This window comes from Osmerus mordax, chromosome 17 (genome assembly GCF_038355195.1).
Source record: "Osmerus mordax isolate fOsmMor3 chromosome 17, fOsmMor3.pri, whole genome shotgun sequence".
Taxonomy (NCBI): Eukaryota; Metazoa; Chordata; class Actinopteri; order Osmeriformes; family Osmeridae; genus Osmerus; species Osmerus mordax.
The window spans coordinates 3,977,689-3,995,732 of record NC_090066.1 but is presented as its reverse complement, the minus strand read 5'-3'; the positions used below and the strand labels follow the sequence as shown (position 1 = coordinate 3,995,732).

The window sequence follows — 18,044 nt, the reverse complement described above, 5'->3', positions numbered from 1 at the left end:
GACGGTGACTTGTTTGTGAGTTCTCAGGTGGTCATGGTTACTGGCTGATTACTATAAATATGGATTGGGCAGAGTTCCACCCAGGGGATGAATGGTAATTGTCCAAAGCAGTTTCCTCCCTTCGTTTCCTGCCTCCCTTCGTTTCCTGCCTCCTGCATGTTTACTGTTTAAGTCAAACCTAACAGGCTCTGGCATAGGGGAGGATGAAAAGCAATCACCTCAACACTTTTGAGATGCATCCCTCCTAATCACCACAGCATGCTCAGTATCACACCAGACCCAATTAATCAACCTAACGAGGAGCGATCAGCTGAGGCCATAAGACTTTTGGGAGGATGCTTCAGACCTCACTACTGTTTGGAAGTGATTTCACGTAGCCAGTCTCTGGCTCACAGTATTAGATAGACTAGACCACATTCAGTTGTTTGTTTACATGGTCCTACATTCTGAAGCTAGAGACAACCAGTATCTTTACCCTGTGGAAGTTGAAAAGTGCTGATCTGTGGTCTGATGTAGAACCAGCTCGTCCAAGCCTGTGTTTCCCCTGACTTTCTGGTCTCAGGCAGACCCTGGATCAGGATTGAGAGGCTTTCTGCTGTGGTCTGTTTACTCTCGGAAGGCTGGCTAACCACACCCACAGACAAGACTTGCTTTATTTCTGCAAGGGAGTGGAACGTGGACACACCCTCACTCACGTTTTGCATCTGCTCCGTAGACCGAGAACACATTCACACGCCGGCAGGCAGGACAGAACTACTCCAGGACCAATCTGACCAGTGACACCATGGCTGTTAACAAGTGCATCAAGTACCTCCTCTTCCTCTTCAACCTGCTCTTCTGGGTGAGTCCTCATTTGTGAGTGACTACTGATTACATACTGAAATTAAATACAAATGTGAAATTAAATACAAATATGATTTTAAGTTGTTTTCTACTACCAAAAATGTGTGGTTCTGAAGTCTCAAGCGGTAGTCACCTTTTTAAATATGGGTAGACATGGTACAGTTTGATTGGAAGGTTTCTTCCATTTTTGTCTCCTCTTGGGAGTTTTTCTGGGTAGACATGGTACAGTTTGGTTGGAAGGTTTCTTCCATTTTCGTCTCCTCTTGGGAGTTTTTCTGGGTAGACATGGTACAGTTTGGTTGGAAGGTTTCTTCCATTTTTGTCTCCTCTTGGGAGTTTTTCTGGGAGTTTTTCCTTGTCTTCCTTGAGGGTTTAGGTTGGTTGAGGGGCAGTTCTATGGGCGTATGTGAAGCCCTCTGTGACATGCTTGCGTGTAAAAGGGCTATACAAATAAATTTGATTTGATTAGAGAACTGGGAGCCATCCCTTGTCGTCCTGGAGCCAGAGGACATCAACCCCTGACCACTCCCTGCTCTGTGGCGCTGCCTCAGACACTAACATCCTCTAAAGACATTACAGCAAATCAATGATGATTCCATCTGGTCTGCTTCTGACAGAACTAAGCTGGGCCAGGCCAAGCCAGGCAAGGATAGTGAAGGACTGCAGGAGATGTTAACTCATTTTAGAGCGTGGTGTTAACTGCTTTTAGAACACTGTGCTAGCGGCCAGGCTCCTTCTCCCTGTCTTTCTGTAGCTGTGGACTGGCTGGATGTCTGTTTTGTCGAGAAACGTCATGGTTAAGATTATCCATGACCCTTCCCATGTCATGGTCTGACCTTGAATTCACGTCTCCCATTTTATAATGGCATTTTGATTTGCTTTACCCAGCAAGGATTTACAAAATGACTAGGTTAGCTCCACTCCTGGGTGGAGCTAACCATTTATCATAGATTGCTGTGAGGAGAGAAGTTTCGGTCAAAGAATGTGCTAGTACATCCAGTTATTCTACAGCACACCTGGAAGTCAAACTCAGCAGATTGAGATGTAGGTGTGGTCTCTGACAAGTACATCGTTCCATAACAACAATGGGTAACTCTGTGGGGGAGTTTGGGTGGTGCTCAGACATGACTGGTGTTCTGTCACAAGTTTCCTTGGTAAGACACGGGTGAATTGTATAGCTTTAATGGATGATTGATTTCTCAATTACACATTTCCCATGCTTCACTTTCTGTATACATTAGGTAGAAGCACCTGTGGCTTTTAAAAATAGTTGTATTTAGAGAACCATGACCAGCCTTTTTCCTGGAAGTCTATTGTCTTGAAGGGCTTCCCACTAACTTTTTACACTTGAATCCGATATGCTCAAATGGCTTTGTTCTAATAGCAGCATAGCGTGAACATCGATGTTGTGAAAGGTCTTGAATTAGCCTGTTCAGCTATCAATCTCAAGCTGCGTGAAGATTACATTTTGTCTGACCAGGCATGACTTAACATATTCTCATTTACAATAATGGCCTTGCAGGGGAAAACTTCAGGAAATTAAACAAATAATACTGATACAGGGAGGACAAAAACATAAAGCATTCCGATAACCAGAGTGTAAACATAGCTTTGTTCCAGGCCACTCACCCCACAAGGTCACATTTGCTTTGTGTATCTTTGCCAAATGAGGGAATTTATAAGTGAGTTGCAAACATGAGGTTAAACTTCACCTGCCATACTGTTACCTAGCAGTGGCAAGATAAGTGTGTGTATGTGGGGGACAAGTTTGTTTTAGAAATACAAAAGATAATAAGTCTCACCTGTTCTCCCTCTGAGGTGTTTGGGTACCTGTATTTGACGTTGCACTTGTCTGACATTAGTACAAGTCTTTTATTCCAAAAAGAGATTCCCCAGCTAAAAGGCTGCTGAATGTGTAAGGGAAGATACTGGCTGCACAGATGGTACCAGCAACATACTTGTGGAAGACGCGTCAGGTTCTAATTTGACGTGCAGGATTTCATGGAAATGTCTGCCATGCTGTTTTTCAGGTTTCAGATGCAGGACCATCAAACCCAGAAATATGGCCTGATTAGATCTGTGTTGAGCTCATCTTAAATATAACGTTCTCAGTCCAATCGTGCAAAGAAATATAACATTGTAATCAGCAGTTTTGAAATGTTTCAGGACATTTTTCAGATTAAGTTGGTGTCTGACTGCCTGGAAAGCCCCTGTTTAGGGCGTTTCTGTCAAATCATTTATGGCATTGATTAGGCCTGGTGCTAATTATTTTCATTTAATATAATTCACTATGATCATTGCTGCGCTGACCATGTGGTAAGTGACAATTCTCTAGGATGTTATGCTTTTTGCAGTTACCAGTTTCATCCACTAGAGGGAGGTAGTGTCATATTGAGCGTGACTGCTTTGCTAAGATTAGTAGGAAATTAGATCTTCCTAGTAATACTGTCCACTTGTAAAAACATTTTTTTACTTTCTAGATAAGCGGATGCATAATTCTTGGTGTATCCATCTACCTCAAAGTGAGCAAGGATGGAAACAAGGTAAAGAATGACCACTCATGAGAACAATGATGGAACACAGAACTTGTGAACATTGTACATCATCCAGTGACTCATCCATGGCCTTATGTTTGCAGATAACGAATGAGGTTGTTCCAGGAATTGACCTGCTCATTGCCATCGGTGTCATCATCATGGTACTGGGATTCCTGGGCTGCTGTGGAGCCATAAAGGAAAACCGCTGCCTACTCCTACTGGTGAGATCCATCTCTCCCTAGCATCTATACAGCAGTCGCCTCCAGATCTCCAATGCCACTGAAGGCTTGGTGGTTTTCTATTGGGGCCCATGTGTACTAACCAGGACTCCCTTCTCCCCTCAGTTCTTCATCGGGCTGCTTGTCATCTTCGTCCTGCTGCTGGCTGCAGGAATCCTGGGTGCTGTTGGAGAGGACAAAGTAAGGAAGAGGGGGGAAGTCCTGGGGGGGCTTGTTCTGGCTGTAGGTGCAGCTGGGTCTGTGCTCTGAGTGACTCTTGTCTTGTGTCTGGAGTCGAAAGAGTGGATAAAGACGCGCTTTGAGAAGCTGCTACCTCTGAGGGACCAGGACGCCGGTGTCCAGACTGACCTGCAGAAGCTGGAGGAGGAGGTAAGCTTGCATTTGTTCACTCAGCTGGGACTTCATACAACGTGACGTTTAATCGATGCGGCAGATAATCTGGGAATGTAGGTGAAAAGCTGTAACTGTATTAATGGTTGGTGCCAGGGAGTGGCATATTTGCATGACACTGCAACTGATCAGTATGGTTGTAGTGATGACAGCTCTGGGACTGGAAACTCCAGTTCCTTCGGCTTGCAGTTAGACAACACCAGCCGTGCTCCTGTCTTCACGGTGGTGAGCAGGATTAACCTTCCTGTCTCCTTCACCCTCAGGGGAAGTGCTGTGGTCTGATCAACGGCCCTCAGGACTGGGGCAAAACAGTGCCCTCCTCGTGCAACTGCAAGGACACGGCCCAGAACTGCACGTTGACAGACGGACGTAAGGTCTACTCCACGGTAAGGCAGAAGGCCCAGAATGGTTGTTTACATTCAACTGAGAATTATATTATTGGGCAGAAGGGGGAAACCGGGTCATTTGGATTGTGTGAGTGACATGTGGCACTGTGAGCTTATTAGCTGGACACCCAAGTGTCTTTCTCTGATCACAATGTACTGTTTTGGTGTTTATGGAGCTTCAAGTTCCCTGGTGTGTTCTGGGGTTTCAATCCTTGTCATGTGATTCATTTCTTCCATAAGCCCTGTATAAAGTTTGTGACATCCTTCATGGAGAAGCATGCTGTTGTGGCTCTGGCCATCGCTTTCGCTGTTGCCGTACTCATGGTGAGACTTGTTACGCACCCCTCATCCTTTTTTTTTTTTTTTTTTTTATCCATCTAAAACACATTTTCCAAGTTTTAAAGGCTAACTTGACATTGATATCAAAACGGGCTGAATGTTTGGTAATGCTCTGCATTTGTCCCACCATCCAGCTGTTTGGAATGGCCTTTGCCATGACTCTGTACTGCCAGATAGGGAAGGTGAACGCCAGCTCTGCGTAGACGGCGATCTCCAGCCTTCCACTTGGGTCAGATGTTCTAGAACCATCTGCCTTGTCAGAACATGCACTGGTATGCTCAAGATGGAAATTATGAAGTTTGTTTTATTTTTTGTAAACCATGATCAAATGCGTGTTTTAGTTTATTCTTTATTGGCATCTGGTTAGGTCATCCTTTAGATTTTTTTTTTTTTAAATCATTTTGATTTCTTAAATGGGTATTGTACATATTTGAACCAACCGATGGTTTGTGTTATTGTTGAACAGTTTGTAGATGCTGTCTGACAACACAGCCTTTATATTTCATCAAGCTGTGTGTGTATCATTTTGCCAGGTTACAAAAGTGTAATCTATAAATAACTGTGCTGCCATGCCAGGCTAATGTCTTGGTTTGTGTTTCTGGTTTGTGTCCTATGCTTTTCCTCTTGTGACTTCGGAAATAAATATCTATGGTTAATTTGTTGTTTTTATTTTCTCAACCTGGTCTCTGATTTTGACTTCTTACTTGCATGATATATTGACATGTCATTAGTTGTGATCTGGGGTCTTATGAACACTGGCTGAGTTACACACAGGCAGGAAGAGTGTGCTACTCCTTTTTTACTTGTGATGTTGCAGGACACATATTCCTTATCCTGCCAAAACAAATGCTTTACCATACGACTGATCATTTCTGTTCAAAAGCAGCCCTTCCTATCCACCGTTTGCTCTCTGTCGTTTTTGGCAGTGAAAAGCCACTTGGTAGTAAAACAGACAATCTTCCAAACTTGGTCATTTTCCATGTCTAAGAACAACAAGCTGAGCGACCCTTTTTTAAACACCATAAATCACGCCTGGTCTGGACTTGAGCAGCCTCAGTCCTCTACCCTGCTCACATTTGTTCTATCTGCCAGTTGGGAGTGTTTGTCTAACCATGGCTGGAGGGAGAATCTACGTGAGAGGACTGTGCATCACAGTAAACGTCCTGTTGCTGGTAAGTTGACCTGAGGTGTTCTGGCTGCCTGTGACTTGGGGAAGTTGGGACCAAGATGGGCAGGGATTATGTTTGATTTAAGGGTTGGTACTGTTGTATTCCACAGGGGAACCATGAACCTACAAACTACTGATAGCTTAACACCTGTATTGTGGGACTTGGCCTCTTGTCTCACTGTAGTACTTTAGATGGTCATTGGTTTCTAGCATGTTTTGTGGCCAGATGTTTTTAAATGTTAAAACATGTAAACACTGATGGATGTAAGCATCACTGTCCATTTTCAGATCTTTGGTGGATTTCTCCTAATTGTAAGCTTGGCTTACAGCTTAAAACAAACCATTGAGGTAGGTAGGACTAGGACCACAATGACAGTCAAATTAGGAAAAAGTTACAGAACTCTCACAAGTCCCATGCAAAGCCAAAAGCAAACATTTACCTCAATCTTGTAACAATTTATTGTACCCGGCTCTGTTAAACTGGGCTGTACAGTTTGACTCTACTGTTCTCTACTCTGCCCTGTTTCACTACTGAGCTCTCCTCTGCTGCGTAGTTGGAGCAGAGAGATGCATCTCTGGGTGTGTTGGTGTTCAATGCGTTTGGACCGCTGACGGTACTGCTCTCCATAGTGGGAGTGTATGCAGCCTACAAAGACAGGAAGTGGATCCTGATTCTGGTCAGTCCAACCACAACCATACATAATCCTCTATAGACCAAACACGTTGGATACATTTGTGTGTTCTGATACCAGTTTCTCGAGCCTTCCCTTACCCTCTCTTTTGCTCTCTGCCTCCTCTAGTATGCAGGCTGCCTAACTGTTGAGTGGATTGCTCTCATAATAATTGCGGTTCCTCTGATCCATGTTCAACCCAAGGTATCATCTAATCACTAAGGAGTTACTGTTATCAATGAATATGAGCTATATGCAAATATTAAACTATTTGTTTATACATTAGAAAGTAATGAACTCTAAAATGTATCTAAAGTACATATAGACACTGATGATGGATAAGATGAATAAGCAAAAAGTTATATTCTAGATTTAAAGTCTAACAAAGTGTTTCTGCTTTTGTTGAAATCGGGAAGATCTTGGAGGACAGGTTTGAGAATGTGGTGCCCCTCTACAACGCTGATGCCAACATCCAGAGAGAGCTCAATAAACTGCAGGCCTGGGTAACTAAGAAAACTAATCAAATTTCAATCTCATCTTAATTCAATTGTGACGGTGCCATCACCACATCAGTCATGTCCTCTCAGAGAGTAAACAGGAGAAGCAGGATTCGTTTTATCAGAACGATCTCAGGAAGTACCCCAACGCTGCACGACTTGATTTTGTTGACTGCTGTTGTTTGGATGCTGTTGGCAGCTCCTGTTGCCGTTATGGTTGTCAGGTTAAATTGGAGGTTTCAAATGTTTAACCTGAAGCTCTAAAGGCTGAAATGTATAAGCTGGTGGGGCAATGTGTGTGGAGGGAGGAGGTTATGCGGGTGGGGTAGTGTGTGGCGTGGTCGTCTAGGGGGGTTATGTGGAGGGGGGGGGTAATGTGTCTCTGCCCAGATTGGGGTAGATGAGTGACAGGGTGTGTGGCTGACAGCTCTGTGTTGTCTCACCGTCAGGACAAGTGCTGTGGGCTGCAGGGCTACTCAGACTGGGAGGATCAGATACCCGAGTCCTGCCTCTGTGTCCAGCAGACCAACTCCTCAGACAGCCCCTGCCAGGCTGTAGAGGTAGATCTGGGAAGGAGACCAGATATATTCAAGTCTCTCTCTCGTGTTTCTCGTTCCCTCTCTCCCTGACTCATGCTCTGTCACTGTGCACGTGATCTTTTGCAGATCTACACACTGCACAATGAAACCAGTCGAGAGACACAAGAGCTACACGTGCACACCAAGGTAGCGTCTTATGCGGTCTGATGTTAGATGTAATACAGTCATGTCAAGTATAGTCATGTTTTGAGTTAGGACCATATGCAGTAGTATTTGTAAGAGCCCTACCCTTTCCCCAGCCCTGTGGACCCATCCTGAAAACACACATGGACTTCCTCATCCAGGTCATGATCGGCCTCATCTCTGCCTTCGCCACGATCATGGTACTGCAGACAGGGACTGTCTTTACCCCATAAAAATCTACCTGAATTATCTGTCTGTCTTGAATCCTATTTTCAGGCCTATTATAATTATGTATACAGTGTAATTCTTACAGGTCCAAGTGATTTGTGGGTCATTGCTCCTGAAAGCCATGTTTTTCTGTCTACAGTACCATCCACCACTACATTTGTAAAGCCGTTACTGACCAGCTGCAGGTGTGCTTCACAAACTGTTGGTTGTCCTTCAGATTGCAGCCGTCGTGCTGTCTCTGGTGCTGGGGCTGGAGAAGATGTGGAGCTCTTCTTCAGGCGAAGCGACGCTAAACGACAGCTCTGAGAGAGTCAAGCACCAGCTCAGCCCACAGGCTCTGCCCTGACCCTCCCTTCCTGACCCTAAACTTGCCTCACTGCGCCTTGGACCTTTAATCCTTGACCTCAGACCTTGAACCCTATCCTGTCAGTCTTTAATCCTGACCTCTGACCCGTGGTTATGCTATGACCCCAAGACCACATATACTCCAGTACACAGCACTACAGAATACCTCTGGTTTATTACCCTTCATTAAGAGATTTTAATGTGGCCTGGTAGAGCATTTTCTGCTGTAGGGGGAACTGTCACCTTCAGAAGTGTGTTGACTAAGACTTAATTGTAACACTAAAATAGAATGCATTCTCCTGTCAGAAGTAACCAACAATAGCAATGTGTGCTTAATGCCTTACATGCAGTGCAATACATGCAGAGACCAATAAAAAAACTATTCAGTTGAAAAATAACTATTCTAAGACATGCATTTGTGTACTGCATGAGTTACATAGATAAAGGCCAAAGCTTAACCATCGTCGCTGTGATTGGACCTCTTCTTTTTCCAAAAACAAACTGTCATAATTCCATCTACAGTAGCTACGACTGTTTCTAAAACTATACTTGTATAGTTATAATCTCTACACCGAACAGTTATCCTATTATGGACAACATTGATAAACACAAAATGGTTAATATCTAATAACTAGTGATGGGATCTGCAACTCGTTTCCTTGCAAGAAATAAACCACTGAACGTTCCTTGAACCCAATGACTGTGCACTTCCTGATAAAGACATGTACCCAACCAAATGACTGAACGCGGAACTGTCCTGCTTTAAAAAAAAATGAATTCATATTTGTAAATGTCTTCCTAATAATCTTCTGAATATAAGTGCAGACGTGTATACTCAAATGTTTTTGTACTTTTAATTATATTTCCTTGCATTGATCATTAATCTCCTTCATATTTTGTCCTGGGCCTTTGTCTCCACTTGGGTAGGGTGAGTATATTCCCAAACCACCAGTTGGCATCAACATATCAGACTCCTCCTACCCTGTCTTCACTTCCCCTTTCCCCAAGAAGCTAATAAAAAGCCCATGTTGATAAGACTGTGTCAATAATTATGAAGTTGACTCCCTCAGTGATATGTGTTCATTCGAAACTGCTGTAAATTGAAGGTTTGAACCAAACTGGGCTTGAACTGAGAGTAATACATATTTAATTTTGGTAAAGAAGCCAAGTTGGCAACATGCTGTAAACTTTGGAAGCAAAAATAGAAAAATGTGCAATAATACAATCATTTTAGATCCCAGTTGTCCCTTTCAAGTGTACACTCACAACACTATGGAAATAGAAGGCAAACGTGTTATTAAGTGTAAGGAATACATAAACAATGCTGATCAGATATGATGTACCAAATAACTCAACATGCTTAAGTCCTTAAAACAGCAATAGTTTGCAAATTAAAATCACTTACTGAAATCTAAAAACTTTTATGCAAATGTTCTCAAACTAACTTACAAAAGACAAAAAAAGTTACAAAACAGAAAAGGAGAAATCATTGCCAAACATGCAAAAGGGGCATCCCTGTCAGATAAAACCAACTAAACAACCAGCAGATGAACAGTGCAGAGACCTATGAACGGCCATTTTAGGCACATAGCCAATCATGGGCTATTTGATATAATACAACCAGACACAGGCTACTTCTCTGCAGAGTTGAAGAGCTCAGTGTATTTGGGTGGCTGGGCAGAGAAGGTTGGGACATTGAAGATCAAAGTGGACCTGGGATGGGAGACCCTCATCTGGTGCAACAAGATGCCCGACACCAAAGCTCCCAGCAGCTGGACAACACAACCAGAAACAAACGTGTTAGCATACAACAAACACCACAACTGTTCCACTCAACTATTGCACAAAAGGAGAAAACCCTGCGGCCTAAGGTCTTGTGGCTACGTTCCATTTCAGTCATATCCAAAACTTTCCCAAACAAGTCTTGCTTTCGGTTCCACTTCGAGGTCAACTGTAACCTTTTTCTGAGCAGTGTGGTTGTTTGAAATTAGGGTCAGGTCTAAATACCAGTGTCACCCTAACACATACTGACTGGATTCATTCAAATTCATCAGGAAAATTAGGAACTAGCCACTCACCGCCAGAGCAGAGAAGCCAAACATGACGCCCAGGCCGATGTCAAGCAACATTGCAGTATACTTCAGAATGATGGGAAAGCAGGGCTGTAGGGAAGACACAGACATGTTACTGACATGGTAGGTTTGGGGTTAGGGTTACTGAAACAAACAAAAAAACACTGTGGTTAGACTACTGTCTAGCAGTCTGCAGTCAACAGGAAGCCCTCACCTTATTGTAGATCATCTTGGAGTTTAATCTAAACAGCGCCTGAGAAACAAAAGATAACAGAATTCATTTTAAGAAACGAAAAATGAAAACAACTCAAACACTGAGAGGGCACCATAAAGAAGGATTCAGTTAAGGAAAGAAAGAAATTGAAGACAAAGATGGAGAAAGAAAGGGAATGTGACCAGACAAAAGAAGGAAAGAGAGTTGATGTCGATGGACTCACCTCGTAGCTGATACTCTGGCAGAGTCCCTCCTCCTCCTCGGTCTGGGTCTGACAGGAGCAGGATTCTGGAACTTTCCCCCGCCAGTCCTCATAGCTGAACCAGCCGCAACACTGCAACTACGGTGGAGAAAACAGCACACACACAGTCATGACACGGAATCACGTTGAATACATTCTGTGGGCGCAGTGTCCTCAGGGCTGTTTAAGTCGGTGAGTGTGTATGTGTGATCCTTACACTGGACTGGATCTTGTTAGTGAGGGCAATGGCATTTTCAGGAGCCTCATCCAGTGGCAACATTTCCCGGAAAGCCTTCTCCATACTTCCATTCAGCTACAAAGCCAGCAAAAAGATACATTTGTATGAACACAGACTCACACAAGACAAGAACAAGTGAACACCACCTGGGTTGTTTTCACAATAAGTGTACTAAACCTTTATAAAATATGCAAAACCAGAACAATGTAAATAATAATACACATACATAAATTCTGATATAATTATGCAACACTCTCACCTGGGACCGCATCATAGCAGACGGTATGGCAAAACGCATGAGAATTAGACCTCCACCTAACAGGATGGACATGAACTACAAAAAAGAGAAGGTCCAGTTAAACTTAAATTATTTCCTGTCAAAGTAGATAATAATAGCCAATAACAACAGAACAAGTAGTCATAACCCATAATAGCATTAAAAGGGCACTTTAAAATGTTCCACATAATGCCTTCGTTAACCAATCCATAAGTAAGTAAGTAAGACTTTATTTATATAGCACTTTTCATACAAGAATTGCAGCTCAAAGTGCTTTACAAGATACATCCAATCAATTGATTGTTAAATACTGTTGAGGTGTGGTCTGGTACAATAGCAATGTTATCAAGGTATTGATGGACAGTGAAAAGCCCGTTTATTTCACATCTTAAAGGAAGCGGTGGGGGCTCTGAAGGTGGGCCACTCACCACGATGAGGGGGATCCTCTTCTCTTTGTGAGCACCATAGGCTCCGAGGACAGCCAATGCCACGGTAACACCTCCAATCACGTACAGAATGATCACCCCAGTGGTCTGGCTTTCAAACTGTGAATGAAAACAAGCATGTAAGTAACCACTCAGATGTGATAGAAATAGTTATGGCATGTCAGCGATTGGTGTTCTCTCTCCGATTTGCAGATTGCTCCATACTTATAAACCCAGAACTCAACCAAACTTAGTCAAACTGTTCCTGTAGAGAGACAAAACTCTTTCTTCATCACAAGTCACTGTTTCCTTTTGTACCCCTTAAAGCTTTTAGATATATATATATATATATATATATATTCTGAAGTCTGACATTTTATACAATCTAAAAGCTTTAAGGGGTACAAAAGGAAACAAGCTCCATCTTGTCTTACAATGCGCAAACAACATGGCAGCCTTTGAGGTTTCATTTTCAGTTTGTATTAAAGTTAATTGTCATTGTGCGCAGAACGAGTAGCTTAGCCTTCAGAGCAAATGGAATGCAGGTAACATTTAACAAAAAGTGCAAAACGAATAGCGTATATTATGTTACATAATGTAGGTAATAGGAATTTTGATGTTAGTAATAATTGTGAATGAACATGCTGTCACGCAAGAAAAAGGTCACACTGTCTGACAATAAAAGTCAATAACATACAGGAAATCTGTGGTTTGGAAACATTGGGGTGGCATCGTCGCTTACCTGAGTGTTCTCATGGGACAAAACGACCTGGGACAGGATAGCCAAGAGGAAGAACACTCCTCCCACAATCTAGACGATAGAACCAAAAACATTGTATCTTACACATCAGTAACACATCAGAATCAGAATGTGTTTTTATTGCCATGTACGTTTTCACAGACACGGAATTTACTGTGGCAGGAAGGTGCATACAATAAACATATATGGATCCGTACGGATTATTTTTTTTAAACAGTTGAATGCATAAATAAAATTAAAAAGTCTAATACTAAGGAGCTAAACAATAACTATAACTAAAGAGCTAAACAATACTGTATGATATAAAATACATAATAGGCCTATCACGAAGAGACGGAACTAAACTACCCCTGACCCTTTAGGCCTACATGTAGCCTAGGCTAAATACGATACAAACTTTTTAAAATTAGGGACGGGGTTGGATCTGAGTCGAAGTCTGTAGGTCGTTTATTAAAAAAATTGGAGTAACGTATGCCTAGCTAAAACAAATTGCAACTTTAAAGTAGAATGTATTCGTCAAATGACAAAACAATTAGGCTACAATCAGAAGTAGGCCTAAGCACGTCAGGGGCTATGTTATAACTGCGCACTTTCCCCGATAACGAAATACGACGGGTAAATAGTTTAGCTTATAATGACTTACCGCAAAAAGGACATTGAAGAAAATGAACAGGCTTTTCAGACACGGACTAACTTGACCCATTATGTCGAAAAGACAACTTCGCACTAGTTACTTAGTAGCCTACCTAGTTCGCACAGTGTTACAGACGTACTGTCAATAGGTAAGCTGAGACATAATAGAGAAATTAGAATTCGGAGGGTGGAGACTTGTCCTCGCTTCCGAAAAAAACAAACGTGTTCTCGCTTCCCAGAAATCACCACCGGAGAATCATATAAGGGCATATCTTATTTTCGGGAAATTGCCCTTGCGCAAGGAATGACGTGGGAATGTTGCAACTTCAACGCTTGTAGACCAGTGGTTCTGAAGGACCCCGTCCGTAGGAAAAGGGAAACAACTAAAACATGAAGGACAGGGGGTCCCTGAAAGCCAGAGTTGAGAACCACTGTGCTAGAAAGTGCGTTAGATATAACATAGTATTATTATTATTGCTAGACTGTGAGAAATATTTTAAAAACCTCACAAAAATCTGCTCCAATTGAGGTAGCCTATTAGCCTTCAACGAATACCTGTCTACAACTATGGACCCCGTCAGTTCGCTTACGGATACCAACAGTTCAACAGACAGAGGATGCCATAGCACTCCACTCTGCCCTGATTCACCTGGAAAGTCCCAGCAACTCCTATGTCAGAATGCTGTAGATGGACTACAGTTTAGCATTCAACACCATTACCGCCACCCTGTGGAGCCTCAAGAAAGCCCACCTGTGTTCTATCCTCGTGTGGACTTCTGCCGCTGTAGCATAATTGTATTGTGTATTGGAAACCAACTGTATCTCAGTATGTTAAGGTAAGGTGTCTTCCCCAGGGTGATACAGCTGACCTCCACTTCTCAGAGAATTTAATGAATCTGTACTCGCTCCTCTCCTCCTCCTCTCCTGCTCCTCCTCCTCTCCTGCTCCTCTCCTCCTCCTCTCCTGCTCCTCTCCTCCTCCTCCTCCTCTCCTCCTCCTCGTCTCCTCCTCCTCCTCCTTTGCTCCTCCTCTCCTTTCACTTCACGTGTGGGGGAAAAAAGTTTAGAAAGGCGGAAATATATTTTCAAAAAAATCTTTCGAAAAAACGTTTCGAAAGGTTTTTAGATTAATAATTTTTTTGAAAGGTTGAAAAAAAAATGCTGTGAACGTTTCATAGGTGAATGTGTATTTGTTTCATATGTGTTTCTGTAAGGACAGTCTGAATTATTTCCTAAACGGCCCCTGATAGAGCTCACTTGGTCTCGCCTCATGACTCAAGAACAGAACAACCACGGACAGGTTCAGTCCAGGTTGGGCATTTATTAAGCACAAAAAAAATACATGAACAAATTTCAATCAAAACAAAACACTTCTTCGGTTTAGGGAAAGTCCATGGGCCATGGGCTCTCTATGCCTGATGAAAGAAGTAAACGTGCGTTGTAGATCTCGTTCACCGCAGCTCTCTCTGTAACGTCGCTGCTATCAAAGTTCCCACAAGTCGGTACGTCACCGCCATCACCCCCATTTGGAAGAATGATAAAAAGGCTGAGACGACACGGACATTGTGGGCAAAGCTTGTCTACATTGTATGCCGTTCGTGCGTGCAAGGGCACTTGTCACCCCCCACACTCTCCATGCTTGCTCTCTTCCTTACTCCCCTGTACTAGACAGGTTTTATGCAGCGGCTTGCCCTGAAGGGCTGACAAGGTGCAGCTGTGATACTCGTTAGGCGGCCGGGGACCGTGAAACTGTGATGGCTCCGTTGGATCACCGGACCCGACCTCCAGGGATGCAACAGTACAACTACAAAAGTGTATAAGTGGGAGTCCAGAGAAATTAGAGTAAGGTACCGAAAGCTCAAGCTGTTTAAGTATAGGCTCACACACGCACGGGCGTGTCCGATCATGCCTAGGCCTTGTGGTGAAGAGGCGGGCCTCACCCTCACCGGTCTGCAAAAATGGGGGCGCATCATAGTTGCGTAGTATAGTATCTGTTTCCATACCGTGATTCTGAGTGGCTTTATTTGGACCTATAGTTAACCTACTCTATTGAAATTACATGGACAAACGCACATTTTCTGTGCATCATTAGTTACAATTCTAAATTATATTTAAACAACTCATAAATTATTTTAATTTAAAATGGATTGATCTCGGCCAATAAAAAGCTAGGAAACGATGCCTTACCCACCCAGTATTGTGTGGCGCTCTCAATGTTTGTAGGAATCTTGGCTCTGCGTACGTCATCGAGACTGGCCCCCTCATGAATTAACCAGCAGCCTCTCGACAGCTTCATCTCTCCTGCCCTTGTCTCCGCGCAGGCAATAGCGGTTTTGGTGAGAGAAGGGAGGAGGTGAATGGCATCTCAAGTAATAATAGCAGTGGTTAATGCTGGAATTCTCTCCGTAGAGCGAAACATATAGCTCTTGTAACCTATGGTTTCAGTTACACGAGACAGGTTATATATTAGTCTTTAATGTGAGCGACAGGTATACTGAAAAGATGCCGGGAAGTAGCCGATGTTTCCTCGTTTTATCGATAACAATTTTGCTTCACATGTCAGGTAAGCGCCCCCATAAAAAACTGTGTCTACATTGTACAAATTCATAGTAGCCTACTAGCCTATATGCTATTAATGCATGCAAGTCGTTCTGAATTATTTCATCTGCATATTCTTTCAGTATAAATGCTGCCAGCATGCTCATACTACTCGTTGCATCCACAATAGCACACATTTATATGCGTTTTGCGGATTGTGTGATTGCTGGAATACATTATCCTACTCTTAATGTTCATGTTGCATCGTTTTGACTACAACCGATCGTCAGTTAATGTATCCTACGGGTTGCTGTAACGTAGCCTACGGGTTGTCGCGGCGTAGCACATTATGTAGGCCTATTCGATTGTTTTTACATAGCCAAATAGTACATTTCAGTATTGAACTTGTTTTGTGATTATGTGATCTACATGAACCACGAGTCCGATAGTCGATCGATCCTCTTGGTCCAATGGAAATTCGTGTTTCAGCACCTTGGATAGCAACCGGCCAGAAACCACGCTGTCGCTGGGGAGAAAACGTTAAAATGTCAGCAGCCGTTTGCAGTATGCTCCGCGCCACCTCAGCAGTCTCCTTTCTAGAAAGGATTGATGCCGTGAACTGAGCAAACATGCTCCAGGAAACTGCAGTAGATTTGTAACATGAAGGCTTAAATGGAAAACAATGTGACCTAAGCAATTTGGACAAAGCAGCCCTTTCATACCTGACTCTCCTCTGACTACAGATAGATCCCTTATCAGCCAATCAGTTTAGGAACCCGGTACAACTAGACACAAGCACTCATGGCCAAAGAGGAAATTCTGTACCTGTCTGTGTCTGTCTGTCTGTCTCTATCTCGCTCTCTCTCTCCTCACTGTCTATGCTCTTATCCAGTGAAACTTTGTGAATGTCATGAAGCAGTGCAGAGCATGTGAGTGGAGGAGGCAGCAGGGTGCACAGAAGAGAAGGAGAGAAGAAAGGACTTGGTCATATGGCTGGAGGCCTTAGGCCATGGATGAGCTACTTCATTAAATGGTTATATTAGAAAATCATGTGGAGTGTCACTCATTTATATTCCCCCTCTCTTTGTCTCCGTAACAAATCAGTCTGTGGTCTAAGGTAATCTTAAATTAATCTCTCTCTCTCTCTCTCTCTCTCTCTCTCTCTCCTCTCTCCTCTCTCTCTCTGTCTGTCTGTCTGTATCCCTCCTTATACAGATGGGTTCTCTGGGGACGATGACCGTTATGTGAGCTCTCAGCACCACCTCTCAGACAGCCCAGTCCTGGTCTACCGCCATGTGGACTCAGAGGGCCAGGAAAGGGCCCTGGACCTGGGGGCTCTACCTATGGTCTGGGGTCGGAGGAGGGCCCAGGGCCAGCATGGGGCCTGGCAGTCTGGAAACCAAGCAGAAATCGGTGAACAGGAACGAAGCCTGGGGCTGGATTTGCCAGGAGTCTGGAGGGAAAGGGACCATGGCGGACCTGGAGGCTGGGAGAGGAGAGGCCTGGGCAAGGGGGGTCCTGGATCCTGGGTGGAGAGACACAGGGAGACCTTGGGTGCAGAGTCCCGTGCCAGGCTGGCCAAGCTGATGCCCGCAGCATTGCTTGAGTCCAGGTTCCGGCAGGCTCCGAGTGGGCGTGGCGGGATCAGCCTCCTGGCGCATGCGGAGCCCGAGGTGCACGTTGAGCACGCCCCTGTCTCTGCTCGCCACCTCGTCACCGTGGTGAGTACCCCCAGTGTGGAGCTCCTGATTAGACGGATGACGCTTGTCTGATTCACAAGGCGTGAATGTACCAGAGAATCCTGTGACATTCTGACTACTGAGTTCCAAGTGTTCCTCCTTTGGTTGGTTGGAACGGTCTCTCCGCAAAATGTATATTATTATCTACAGAGTGAATGAGACTAGAAAACAGAAATGTAAAAGGTATGGGAAACATTGACCACAGCCAGGGACATGTGATGGATATGATTGTAGTGTGTGGTTGGTGGGAGGGAGCAGGAGAGGCCCGGGTTCCTGCCGGGCCTCCCCAGGGTGGGTGAGCCCTTCCTGGGCACAGATGGTCCTCCTGTCGCCCCTTGCATCCTTTTCGACAGAGATAGATGGGTAGGACCATCTGCCAGCCTAACAGGCAGGGCTTCAAACGGACACTGTCCGTGTGTGTGTGTGTGTGTGTGTGCGTGTGGATGTGTGTGTATAAGGGAACAGCCTTGGGGGGCTGTCAGATTGAGACTTCAGTGTTGAACAGAACACAGCTCTGTGGTGACTGAGTACAGCACAGACCGG

The 18,044-nt window shown here is 44.0% G+C and overlaps 4 protein-coding genes across 4 annotated transcripts in view; 3 read left to right on the top strand and 1 right to left on the bottom strand.

Annotated features, from left to right (window-relative positions):
- The first annotated feature begins 518 nt into the window (after positions 1-518).
- On the top strand, positions 519-5,390 carry LOC136960160 (tetraspanin-8-like). The gene is made up of 9 exons (XM_067254523.1): positions 519-600; positions 716-841; positions 3,324-3,386; positions 3,482-3,601; positions 3,725-3,799; positions 3,893-3,988; positions 4,273-4,395; positions 4,636-4,719; positions 4,869-5,390. The coding sequence occupies exons 2-9, from the start codon at positions 785-787 to the stop codon at positions 4,935-4,937; spliced, it is 687 nt and encodes a 228-aa protein (XP_067110624.1). The 5' UTR covers positions 519-600; positions 716-784; the 3' UTR covers positions 4,938-5,390.
- Positions 5,391-5,844: 454 nt separating this feature from the next.
- LOC136959943 (CD63 antigen-like) lies at positions 5,845-9,384 on the top strand. The gene is made up of 9 exons (XM_067254189.1): positions 5,845-5,906; positions 6,191-6,250; positions 6,457-6,579; positions 6,703-6,777; positions 6,990-7,076; positions 7,520-7,630; positions 7,736-7,795; positions 7,909-7,992; positions 8,238-9,384. Exons 1-9 carry the CDS (start codon positions 5,847-5,849, stop codon positions 8,364-8,366), a joined length of 789 nt encoding a protein of 262 aa, XP_067110290.1. The 5' UTR covers positions 5,845-5,846; the 3' UTR covers positions 8,367-9,384.
- A 111-nt stretch (positions 9,385-9,495) lies between these two features.
- Positions 9,496-13,395, bottom strand: LOC136959942 (tetraspanin-8-like). Its single transcript, XM_067254188.1, has 9 exons — positions 13,236-13,395; positions 12,575-12,643; positions 11,836-11,952; positions 11,390-11,464; positions 11,110-11,205; positions 10,875-10,991; positions 10,652-10,690; positions 10,444-10,527; positions 9,496-10,137 (listed from the first exon to the last, which is right to left on the bottom strand). The coding sequence occupies exons 1-9, from the start codon at positions 13,293-13,295 to the stop codon at positions 9,997-9,999; spliced, it is 798 nt and encodes a 265-aa protein (XP_067110289.1). The 5' UTR covers positions 13,296-13,395; the 3' UTR covers positions 9,496-9,996.
- Positions 13,396-16,672: 3,277 nt separating this feature from the next.
- The window catches only part of ptprr (protein tyrosine phosphatase receptor type R), a 34,884-nt gene continuing 33,512 nt past the window's right edge, over positions 16,673-18,044 (top strand). Inside the window, exons 1-2 of the mRNA XM_067254968.1 lie at positions 16,673-16,691; positions 16,978-17,483. Of these exons, the coding sequence (XP_067111069.1) occupies positions 16,673-16,691; positions 16,978-17,483 (525 nt within the window). The remainder of the gene's footprint in view (positions 16,692-16,977; positions 17,484-18,044) is intronic.

Coding starts and splice junctions, on each gene's coding strand:
- LOC136960160 (XM_067254523.1), top strand. CDS start 785: ATGGCTGTTAACAAGTGCATCAAGTACCTCCTCTTCCTCTTCAACCTG. Junction 3,387..3,481: donor TGAGCAAGGATGGAAACAAG/GTAAAGAATGAC, acceptor TTATGTTTGCAG/ATAACGAATGAGGTTGTTCC. Junction 4,396..4,635: donor GACGTAAGGTCTACTCCACG/GTAAGGCAGAAG, acceptor TTCTTCCATAAG/CCCTGTATAAAGTTTGTGAC.
- LOC136959943 (XM_067254189.1), top strand. CDS start 5,847: ATGGCTGGAGGGAGAATCTACGTGAGAGGACTGTGCATCACAGTAAAC. Junction 5,907..6,190: donor CAGTAAACGTCCTGTTGCTG/GTAAGTTGACCT, acceptor GTCCATTTTCAG/ATCTTTGGTGGATTTCTCCT. Junction 6,251..6,456: donor GCTTAAAACAAACCATTGAG/GTAGGTAGGACT, acceptor TCTGCTGCGTAG/TTGGAGCAGAGAGATGCATC.
- LOC136959942 (XM_067254188.1), bottom strand. CDS start 13,295: ATGGGTCAAGTTAGTCCGTGTCTGAAAAGCCTGTTCATTTTCTTCAAT. Junction 11,465..11,835: donor AGAGGATCCCCCTCATCGTG/GTGAGTGGCCCA, acceptor TCTTTTTTGTAG/TTCATGTCCATCCTGTTAGG. Junction 10,992..11,109: donor CTAACAAGATCCAGTCCAGT/GTAAGGATCACA, acceptor TCTCCACCGTAG/TTGCAGTGTTGCGGCTGGTT.